We start from the raw sequence: 12,121 nt of genomic DNA on the forward strand, positions 1-12,121 counted from the left end.
ACAAATCTACTCGGGCTGAGAGCACAAAGGTAGGTTTATGTCCTTTCATGCCATGACTAGATTACATTGGTATTAAGCCAATCAATCCTATTCTGTGCACCATTCTGAAGCTGATAGAAGTCTGCTCTAAATTCTCCCATCTGCAAGAGTGGCAGGTACCTGCACAGAAGCCATGGACCACCAGCTTGCAAGGGCACCTTGAGCTACATCTCTTTGCCTGGCTTGACTGTCATTCTTGTTTCCCTTTCACTGTTGCTCTCATCATTAAGGAGCTGTAAGCACACAGACATAGCCATAATACAACCACAAATATTCCAGTATATTTTCATTTCAACTATTTTTATAGCAAACAGGAAACCAAGATTGCATAATGCCTGCAAACATAAACTAGAACTTCTTAATGCCAGGCTCACCAGTGCAGTGTTGGGAGCTAGACATTTTTCATAGTAAAACACTCTTGCACAATGCCTGCTTAAAGAATCACAAACACAGCCCCTTTGATGGTGCTCCAGAGACTATTTAAAAGCCCGCTTTCTACAAAATCTGTTCAAATCACAGTGTAATCATTTACTTTCAGTTTGCAAACATTAATCCGAGGCCAAGGTAATGGCCTTGTGGACACAACACCTAAATTTATATAAAACCGTGACTTTTTAGCATTCATTTTAAGCTTCCATGGGCCACTCTGATTCAAAAGCAGAATAGAAGCTTTATCAGAGCATGAGCAGAAGTGACCTAACGCCACAAACAAAATGCTGTGTCTAACTTCAGCTTTTTTTCTAGCTCTATTGCATTGTTGCAATGCCCAAATCAAAACCAGCCAAGTCACCGTACCTACAGACTGTGAGAGCATTGAGACAGAGGCAGGAATGGTGCTGGATTTGGTGAACAGACATCGCCAGGATGGCTACGTGTTCGGCCTATTGCGTGTCGCTGATGCACACAAACTACAGACGGTAAGTATCGATTTAAAAGCTGATTTATACAAGACTGTGATTATAAAATAATGAGCCAGTTCATTAAAAGCTGATGATGATTGTTTTTAACAGAGCAATGCTGATAAGATTCAATGAATCAGATCTGATTTACATTATCACAGCACTCACTTGTGCATGATTTACTGTATGTTCCAGGGACACTGAATGCCCTTTATTTTCTTGGCCGACTGGATGGTAACACGAGAGATGCTCTGAACAGCTTTATGAAATGCTAGAAATTAATCTGCCTGGTCTGTTGTCACGTCTCAAATAACATTCATAATTTATACTCAGAGGGTTTCCTTAATCTGCTGAAGTCTAGCATTAATTAGATCAAGGTATACTTCAAGATGGGTATTTTATTATTATCTTGATTTTGAAAATATCTGTGTAGCTGGAGAGAAGGAAGAAAGGTTGAGGAAGCCAGAGATGTAAATACCAGCCTGCAAGACAGGGGAAGGGCTCAGTGTGGAACTGTTTCACAGGATCATAGGAGGGCCATTTTCCATTGTATAGATTTCTCCATATTTCCATCTCTTTATCCTAGGGAATATACACATGAGCCTTTCTTGATGAATGCCTTCCCAAAGGCCAAAGCAAATTAATAGCTGAAAAAATAACAGAATACAAGAGTCGTTTACTTAACTTTTAGATGACAGAGACCAAGGACGCTCAGTATTACCTATGAACTTGCCCACCTTTGAGCTGCTCGCTTAGTAAATGAAAATCTCACATCTGTGCTGTTTAGGAGACATATTAAACATCTCAGTATTGCAACTAAAAAAAAAAGCAAACTGTTTTTTGATTGAGATGCTTAAAACTGCCCCTCTCTTAAGATAAAAAAAAAAACACAAAAAGAAACCCAAAGTCCAGATTGCTAAAGGCCTCCAGGTAGGCTTCCAAAATATCAAGAGATTTTTCAATTTTCACCTTGTTTTTCAAAGAATTGATTGAATTTTGATATAATAGCCAAGTGATTGAAAAGTTCACGTAGGAAGCAAGCAGTCAGCAGCATGCATAGAGACCTAAGCCCTCGAGTCTCCTGCCCTTGAAGAATGTTCCTGTTTTGCTTTGTAAATTTTAATACATTTATCTTTAATAAATTGCTGTAAATAAAATTTGCTGTCTTTGCACTTTGCAGCATTAACAGTCACACACAGTCTATAAGAACTGATCTAACCTACTGCTAAAACATTAATCCCATGAGGATCCTGTGCCTTCTTAGAACAAAAGCTACCGGGTGTGGTATCTTGCATGCTGAATATGTACATTATTGAGCAACAAGAAATGGTGGCAGTGCTGACAAGGCAACATTAAAAAAAAACAACACAACAAAGTAACAGAACATTATTCTGTGGATATTCTATTTTTCCATGCCAGAGTGTGCATCAAAACTATGACATCAACCCCCTTAAGAAACTTAACCAGAGGAATTCTAGCAGTTGTATCTCTACTAAGTTTACACAAGTTGTAGGAGCATAAGATACTTCATGTATTCTCATCATAACAGTTCTGGGCTTGTGCAGTGCTGCTGAATTGAGGACTTTTCTTCTGCATATTTGGATGTAGACACCTAATGACACCCAAACTCTGCTTTAGGCTTTATAGAATCCAAATGCATCCTACTGAAGAAAATAAATATTTGCCAGTGATAAATTGGCTCCTCGAGCATTTCACAAGTTTTGATGACACAGTAATTGCACTGAATCACTTCATTCCTAGTGCATAGCACATTTTACAAAAGACCATCTTACCATTCCATTCAGTGCAATTCCATGAACACAAATGAGAGAAAAATAGTCTTTGTCACCATATTTGTTCCCTTCTTTATCTGCATTTTACTAAAATCTTGGCTGGCAGCTTGAATTTATAAAAAAAAAATAATTGCACAATACAATAAAAATGCTAAGTATCTCCAAGCAGAGAATAATCATATGGCTAATAAGCAGAAGGGGTGTCAGGACGGCCATATTCTTTTGCTGATTAATAGGTGTCTCTGTCCAGATCACCAAGCCTATTGTTTTAAAATTGAGACCATGCTGAGACATGCACACTGCAAATCTAGGCTGTAACACTACACCGGTGGACACCCACTAATCAAACATTACGGTAGACTGCGGTAGTTCTTTCCTGAGGTCTTGTCTGTTTGGAAACACTCTGACAAAAGAAACTGAATGGATGAAGTTTCCTAAAGCCTGAGGATGCATTCACAGCGAAGGGCTTTGCATCAATTTATCCAAATGAGAAAATGAAATGTTTTCATTCCTAATGTCCATACAGGGGTTGCATGAAGTTTAAGCAATCCATTCCAAATGTGAATTGAGATTCATTTCCCTGCAGAAAAATAAAATGCTGTTTCTGTGAAGCACAGATAATTCTTAACACCACTTTCCATTACAAAGGCAGTCAAATTCAAATTATGATTCCCCATCCTATTTGCTCTGGAAACAGAACAGACTAGAAGAATTTCAGAGCTAAGGCTCCTAAATTTATTGGGATTATTACAGTTTTTTTGTATCGCTCCCTGAATAAACAAGGTAGGAAGCAAAGTTCTGAAACAGCATCTGGTCACTGAGGTCATTTGAAATGGACAGATTGGGAAAATCTGTCAGCCGGTTTGCTAATAGAGCAGGGGTTCAATGTGAAAATCAGAAGGAGGGAATGACAGCTTTTCAACATTGCCATTTTCTTTATGTGATGGATGCTGGGTTCAGAACAGATCCTTCTCGCAGGTTCTCAACAAAAGCTGAGATGCAATAGCCACATGCTGCAGGATGGGAAATTCTGACTAGGTCTAAGGCCACAAAATGTTACAGAGAGTGACTAAGTATTGGAACTGCTCAAAGAGGCCGCAGAGTATCTGTCTTGGTTGTACACACAACTCAGCTGGACAAGGCTGATCTAATTTTCATCTAACTTCAAACAGCCACTGGCTGCACAAGATGACATTGAAAGCTCCCTTCCAGCCTAAACCATTCCATGCCCATCAGCTCAGAAGAGCCTGACTAGGGAACTGGGGAAGCAACAATAACAATTAAATAAATCTACTTCTAAAAAAAATTTCTTTCAGACCAAGTTTCTCAAAACCAAACATTTTCTTCTTCCTCTTTTTTTTTTTTTTTTTCTTTTCCCCTCCCTTCTTTTTCTTTGAAGAAAGGAAAAGAAGAAATGGTAGTTCAGTATCTGCTTTCACTTCTTTTTGGGACTTTTTTTCTTCCTCTTTTTTTTTTTTTTTTTTTCATTTTGATTTTTAACCTGTATTTCTCGTCCAGGAAAATTCATCAGTCCTTTACTTAACTTTGGATGTGCTTGAAACTGAATGCTCCGTGTTATCTGGAAGACCCTGGGAGACCTGTGAATACGGTGATCTCTATTCCATGGTAAATAATAGCATCCAGGCAGAATCATATGTCAATAAATACATTATTTGATTGCCCAGGCATTCCTGTGCTACTCTAAGCAAAGGCTAGATTTTAATATGGCTCGCTATAAAAATAACATTGATTGGATTCTAGGGTTGTTAAACATCAGCTAAAGGTTTAGGAAATGGTTATCAAATAAGCACAACTTTGTTAAGCTAGTTGTCTCAAAAGAGCTATTTTCCACTTTTCCACTGCTTTTAACAGAACTGATGTTCTGTGAATAAACTGCTAACAACTAGAGGATACTATAAATGATTTCTTTTAACTCACATTCCTTAGTATATCAGCCAGAAAAGCCAGTGTTATACCCTGTCAGTTTTAGAGTAAGGTTGAGTCTGTGGTACGACAATGTAAAACACCAGTAGCACCAGTACACAGATGATATGTTGCAGTATTTCTCCTTATTTGTTGCAGTGCAGTGATGCAGTCTCGAATGAGAACTGCCTGTATTCAAATAGGAGAGAGGTGATGCTCCCACACAGTACAAAGCAGGAAGGCCACAGGCAGAGAGAAGGAAAGGCGTATACACTTCTAATTAGGACGGATAAAATGAATGTGAGAAAAGGTCCATTCACTCTTTGATAAACATTGATATAACCTTTGATGGCACCTTAACTTCCCCTGCTAGTTAGCAGTATCTCACTGTAAATAAGTCCTAGAATGACTGAGGACACTGTGTTAGTTTTCCATTGTCTCCTCAGTCAGGCAAACTGAAAATTAAAACAAAGGCTTTTGTAGAAGGAGATCCCATCTTATCTGAACACAAACTTTGAGTGGTGGCAGAACAAACATCCTGATAATGAACACATATGTTATTCTTAGAAATACTGAACATTAAAAAGAGGCACAATGTCTACAATTGACTATGTCAGATTAAATCCAGTGAAAATAACTTCACAGTTATATATTCTGTTTTTTCCCTCCAGGACTTTGGGCAGTGTAAGATTATCACATATACAAGCCAGATGCTGAAGAAACCTAAATTATATGGATATAACTGTACATTAAGTCCAGGTAAAACAACCACTGTTGTAACCTAACACATACCTCAGACCAGCCCTAGTACTGAAGTACAAGTCTGTGCACTGCTATTGGATGGTAACCATGACAGGTTAACTCATCTTCTTACAATTCCAATTTCAGATAATTCAAATGGTATGTGAAGAATGACTAATAAAATGAAGAGTACCCTACTCTTCTAAAACAGACTTTATTGATATTAGACGATATCACTTCTTCAGTCTACCAAAACGAGATAATGAGCATCAGAAAAAATATATATAAGCTCAGAAAGAATGCTCATTTGTGCTGGTTAGATTGCAAAGGCAAGATAGAAGATTTTTAAGAATATTCATTTTCACATGACAGCACAGACCCGTTTTTGCAGAGAGACAGGCAGGCATTTCACTTTCAAGGAAGCATTTGTTATTTCAGCTTCTTAGTATGAGTTCGCATTAAAGATGCATGCACAGATTTTACTCTGAAGGGTATTAATATCCATTGCAATATCAGTAACTTCTCTGTTTTCACAGTTCCTCCCGATTTAATTGAGTGCAAAGATTGTCCTGTAAAAGTTGAAGTCTTAGAAGTTATTGAGCAACATAAAGATATTGCTGCAAAGCTCCTGGAAAAATTCAACCATGAGGGAAACCACACAAACTACTTCAAAGTCGACAAAGTTGAGAAGATTTTAAAGGCGGTAAGTGGCATTTTGTCCTAGAACTACTAATAATAAATGACAGCATGCTGGGAGCAGATCCAAAACCATGGGCCCTGAAATCAAATCCTTCTAGGATCAGAAATACTGTGTGTAACCTCTCAATATAAATCACCTGCTTAAAATTGAAGGTTCTACTTCTGCAAAGCCTTATCAATTCTAGGCACATGAAAGCAAAAGGATTTCTTATCTGCTTAAAGCTATGGCATTCAAAATGTCAGCCTTCTTTATGTAGATATTTTTTATTTTGTGTGCCTATTTTCCTACCATATTATACACTATAAGAGTTTATTTCCTACCAGCCATAGTATGTCAGGATGTACAGTCATGTCTCATCACAGTCTTACATCCTGTCAAATTAAGCCAGATAACTTTTTACTCTTAGAATATTTAGCACATGGGTACGTCTCTAAGTGGACTCAGCATCGTTTTGACTGCTGTAGAACAAAGCAGCACTCTGAGAGCTCTGAAGAACAGGAGGTAAATTTGTATTGTAAATTTGTTGTACCTCTTGAAGAACTACTGTCTTTGCTAAATAACTTCTCCATCTCTAAGTGATGTCAACACGAAGACTTATCCTTTAGGTGATCAGAAGCATAACTCTTGCATCACCGCAATTTCTTGTTGTTAGATCTGGAGACTTCCACTTATAAAGCATGGGATTATTCTGCCAATACATGTTCCAGATTAGAACACTTCTGTAATGACCTCTTCCATAACACGTTTTGCTCCTGAAATCCACTGAAATTATAGCATGCCAACCCCACCTCTCTGTAGCTTACAATACTGATCTGAAAATTAGCAGTGTTTTATACTGTAGTTCATGTAGGACTTTATGCACATTCAGCCAGCAGTCGTTTTCAAATTGCCTGGATTTCCCTAAAACACTTCTTTACCTTCACATTTCTCCACCCTTAGCTACAGTGAGAATTCAGGTTACAGCACTGGATTTCAACTGGCCACTTCAAACCTAGAAACTATGAGGTTTCACTAAAACACAAACCAGAGAGTATGTGCAACTGCTTTAAAAAGTTCTGTTAAGACACTGATACTTACATGCACATTTGCTATGGACACCATCAGCAGACATGAAATAAACTACTATTACAGTCAAAAACTAAAGCAGCTATTTATGAGACTCATAAAGGAGTGAGGAACAAAAGCAGAAATGATCGAATCCACTTTTCTTGCTGAATACACAGATGTGTACAAACTTTTGAAGAGCAAGGATAACATAAATGATGAGAGGTTGATAACAGCATGAAGCACGGCTGCTTTTAAAATTACAGTGTTTTTTGTTGTTGTTTGCTTTTTGTTTATTTAAACCCACCAAGTCAGCACTGCTTAGTTGACCCCTCTGTTTCAGACTGCCTCCCGTGAAGTCCACATTTTAGGATTCTCTATAAAAGAGACCAACTGTTCCAGAGGAGAACAGCAACAAACAGATGAGCCACTGGAATGTGAATTTCTGGACGACTGGCATGCTGTAAGTAAAGTCTAGGAATAAGGAGTGATTCACATGGTGGCACCAGGATGATCTTTCCACGGTGATTCCAAGCGTTCCTTAGAATCGTGCATTCAAACCCAAAATTCAGAATCCAGTATGTCAAAGTTATGTTTCCTCTATGAGGAGCCAGTGTAAACCATCAAATGTAAATAACTGCAGTCTGGCGTATTTTAGATCTAAAGCTCAACTCTTCTGTTTGGATCTGGTTTTCTCATTCAAATTGAGGCCGTTCCCTAGTAAATTTTCAATGCTATTTTGTTAAAAACAATTACAATGACACGAATTGTGGATTTTGTATGAAATATATGTACTATGTCATATCAGTGAGCAAGGGATTATTTTTCGCCCTCTGCTACAGAAGAAGAGAGGGTTGAATAGTTCAGGCTTATCTACTGATAGCTATCACAGTACTCGACAGCAGACAAAAGTCTCTGCAAACAGGATACCAGAGGAAGTAATGTTAAAGATTACAACAAATTACTTCTCAAAAATGTAAATGGAAAAAATCTCTAATTTGAGATTCATCTCAAAAGCAGGCACAAGGCGAGGTTTATTTCTCAGGACTTTAAGCAAAATTTCAGAATAGCCCAAACTGAACAGATGTTTGGCAAGCAAAGACAGAAAAACGTGTGTAAAAATCAGTCAATATAGGCCTTGGTAGATGACCAGTTTTTACGGACATCAAAAGTGAAGTAAGGTGGAGAGTGACAGCTCTCTAGACGTGTATGAGCAAATGGTTTTCATAGTCAAGAATATTCAAAAATTAAATATATTTCACTCATTATTTAGAGGGCATGTACAATTGGCCAGAAAGCTCAGGTTCTAAGTTACATAAACACAGGTATTCAAGGAAGTGGCCTAACATTTAAAATGCTGACTTTTTAGTGGCTTCTATTATCTCCATCACAAGAACCCAGATGTGCACTGTTGGTTACTTGGGTTTTGTTTTGTTTTGCTTAGCACACGGGATTCTGCAAGGCAAGAATTGTTACTGATCCAGACGAACCCAATGGAATGGAAATAAACTGTGAACTCTATCATCCCTGGGTAGGTACCAAATCATTGCAATGTCTCTGGCTATATTCTAATGCAGGTCATTGCAGTTTCAGTTCACCCTTACAGAAGAAATGTTGCAGAGGTTATTTAGTACTCCCTGCATGTGATCCTGTAGTGAGAACAGACTGGCTTTTGACTACTAAGATAGTCAGAGGATTAATTGGAATTGTGCTATCCCCACTGCCTCCTCCAAAGGTGTCTCCACTCTGCTTAATCATATTGCTCAGTTAAAGTGAGTAGAGACTGGCAAACAAGTTCAAAGATAATTTTAGGAAGCAAGGAGAGGGAAGATGGTTTGTATCATATTTGGAATTCCATTTTATATTACAGCAATGATTCCAGTGTGGTTTTCATTTTGCTTTGATCCATTACAAATTGTGCTCAGTTGGTTACATCACTTCATTTTATCATGGTGCAGTACTTTCAGATGCTTTTTGGCAATATGACATTTTATCATCTACTCCTTCTCTTCTATCTTGAAAAAAAAATGTTGTTGTTTTTTTTCTTTACAAATCACTGGAGCCATAAATGCAAACCCATTCAACTCCCACTTTTCTCACCATTTGTCACCATTTTCTTCTGTTTGTTTAATATGTCTTGCCCTGGTGTTTTTTATAAACAGCAACGTTACTACGGACAAAGATGCAGATCTCCAGCTCCAGGTTGGCCACACAAGCACCACCATCATCATAGACATCGTCATAGGCATAGAGGTCCACCAACCTTTCAGTTCAAACCTGGAGACTCTGAGCATAACCATGATTTCAACAGAGATCAACAAGACAGCCATGAAGAACCTCCTCCTCCCTGCCATGGTAGACATCACCACCATCACCCTCCACACCATGGTCAACCACCTGCTCCCCAGGAGGAACCAGAGCACCCCTCTTCCACTCCTCCTCTCTATGACAAACAACATAGGCCTCCTCTTATTCAAGAGAAATCAGATTTTCCCCCTTCTGCTCCTCCACAATATGATGAACAACATAATCCTCCTCCTCCTCACCATCACGGGCCACACTGCCCTCCTCCTCATGGACATCATCACCCACACCATCCTCACCATCATGGGCCACATTGCCCTCCTCCTCATGGACATCATCACCCACACCATCCTCACCATCATGGGCCACACTGCCCCCCTCCTCATGGACATCATCATCCACACCATCCTCACCATCACGGGCCACACTGCCCCCCTCCTCATGGATGTCACCACCCACCTCCTCCTCCCCAGGAGGAACCAGAGCATACCTCTTCTGCTCCTCTCTATGACAAACAGCATAGTCCTCCTCTTATTCAAGAGAAATCAGGTTTCCCCCCTTCTACTCCTCCTCCCTATGATGAACAACATAGTCCTCCCCCTTGTCCCCATCACGGGCCACGCTGTCCTCCTCCTCATGGACATTATCACCCTCCTCCTCACCACCATGGACCACATTGCCCTCCTCCTCATGGACATCATCACCTTCCTCCTCCTCCCCATCATGGGCCACACTGCCATCCTAATGGACATCATCACCCACCTCCTCCTCCCCATCATGGGCCACACTGCCATCCTCATGGACATCATCATCCACCTCCTCCTCCACACCATGGGCCACACTGTCCACCTCCTCCTCCCCCTCCAGGACACCATCCTTACCTCTATCACCACTATCACAGGCATCATTGCAACAAGACGCACACATCTGGAAAGTACTTTCCATTCCAAGTAACTGGAGCTGTCTATCGCATTCCAGTTCAAAATATGCAGGATTCTCTCACACCTCCCAGAGCAGAATTTCCTGAGTTATCACTTCTTGGCCCTCATAGTGTTGGCACTGATGAAGGTACTCCCTTCACTGACTCAAGTCTAAGGGAGATGCCAGAAGCTCCACATTTTCCAGATCACCCTTCACAATCAAAGTCGTGCCCAGGAAAACCCAAACTTGATCTTCCAAAAATTTTGCCTTTACTTCCACATAAGTCCACGGCAGTAACTCCTGAATGACCCCAGAGGAAAATGTTCCTGACTTGAAGGTAGCAGGGCCTATGACTGTTGTACAGTGAATGATAACAGCACATGGTAAAAGGGAAAAAGCATACAATTTCCAGGGAGGAGAAGCACTGACATTACTGATTAAGGCAAGTATTCCAACTTGTTTCTTGATCTCAGCTATCTCAGACTCCACTACAACTGAAAGAAAGATTCAAAAGTTTGAGTCTCTCAAATAACGTGATTGGGTACAAATCTCAATCAGTTCGGCTGAAAAGGAAAATTCCCTAACAGTGAAAATTACAAAACTTCATTTTCTCATAGTTCTTGACTATAGTGCACTTCTCTGAGGAAGTACGATCGCCTTCCATAAAAAAAAAGATCCATGGTACTACATAACAGTTCATAAAAATCCAAAGAAAATAAAATCACGCAATCACTTCTTTCTTGACACAGTTCCTAAAGTTTTGTCTTTTCTCGCTACAGATGTTTAGCAGCACATTCAATACCCATGAGGCCTGCTCTAACATAATCCGATTAATGGTGTAATGGTGGCTGGGTTACCAGGTTATCTAGAAAAGGTCTGAGTATAATTAATGACTTGTAGTGTAACACAGCAGGGCGGCCTGTACAGGTGTTTCTATTGATATAGATGCTGGTAAAGATATATAAAAAATTACTGCAGTTCATAACTGCTCTCAGGGGAGAGGAAAAGCAAAGACATGTAATAACTCTTTCAGGTAAATGTTTTTGGTTTTGTTTTTAATCAGTGATCCATTTGCCAGCTGTATTGTGGGTTGCATTGAAAGAAGGGTGACCAACAGGGCAAGGAAGATGACTGTCCCCCTCTAATCTACCCTCATGAGGCATCATCTGGAGTAGTGTGTCCATGCTTAGGGCCCCCCCCCAGCACAAGAAGGATGTGGAGCTGTTGGAGGGAGTCCAGAGAAAAGTCACAAGGATGATGAAAGGGCTGGAGCACCTCTCCTACGAAGAAAGGCTGGGGGAGTTGGGCTTATTTTGTGTAAAAGAGAAGGGGCCTTCCAGTACTTGAAGGGAGCTTGCAAGGAGGAGGGAGATTAACTTTTTACATGCACTGATAGTGATAGGGCAAGGCAGAATGGCTTTCAAATAAAAGATTTAGGTGAGATGTTAGGAAAAAAATTACTCAGAGGGTTGTGAGGCACAGGCTGCCAGAGAAGTCATGGATGCTTCATCCCTGGAGCTGCTCAAGCCCAGACTGGATGGAACCCTGGACAGCCTGATCTGGTGGGGACAACTCTGCCCACAGCAGGAGGTTGGAGTTTGATGATCATTAAGGTCCCTTTCAACCTAAGTCATTCTATCACACTGTGACTCTAGGAATCTTTCTGCTGGCAACTCAGCTGGGAGGAGAAGGGAGAAAGTACACTACAGTCTCTTTATACAGGAGTTCCCATCAAGATAAAGTCCACTCAGACATGC

The 12,121-nt window shown here is 40.1% G+C and overlaps 1 protein-coding gene across 1 annotated transcript; it reads left to right on the top strand.

Annotated features, from left to right (window-relative positions):
* Positions 1–651: 651 nt before the first annotated feature.
* HRG (histidine rich glycoprotein) lies at positions 652–11,108 on the top strand. The gene is made up of 7 exons (XM_015871689.2): positions 652–956; positions 4,250–4,357; positions 5,326–5,413; positions 5,932–6,098; positions 7,483–7,602; positions 8,584–8,670; positions 9,302–11,108. Exons 1-7 carry the CDS (start codon positions 753–755, stop codon positions 10,670–10,672), a joined length of 2,145 nt encoding a protein of 714 aa, XP_015727175.1. The 5' UTR covers positions 652–752; the 3' UTR covers positions 10,673–11,108.
* The last annotated feature ends 1,013 nt before the right edge of the window (positions 11,109–12,121 follow it).

Source organism: Coturnix japonica, chromosome 9 (genome assembly GCF_001577835.2).
Source record: "Coturnix japonica isolate 7356 chromosome 9, Coturnix japonica 2.1, whole genome shotgun sequence".
Taxonomy (NCBI): domain Eukaryota; kingdom Metazoa; phylum Chordata; class Aves; order Galliformes; family Phasianidae; genus Coturnix; species Coturnix japonica.

Excerpts from the sequence above, each read along its gene's own strand:
- HRG (XM_015871689.2), top strand. The coding sequence starts at position 753 with ATGCTGTGTCTAACTTCAGCTTTTTTTCTAGCTCTATTGCATTGTTGC. Across the intron at positions 7,603-8,583 it reads TTCTGGACGACTGGCATGCT|CACACGGGATTCTGCAAGGC; the intron begins GTAAGTAAAGTC and ends TGTTTTGCTTAG. Across the intron at positions 8,671-9,301 it reads GTGAACTCTATCATCCCTGG|CAACGTTACTACGGACAAAG; the intron begins GTAGGTACCAAA and ends TTTTATAAACAG.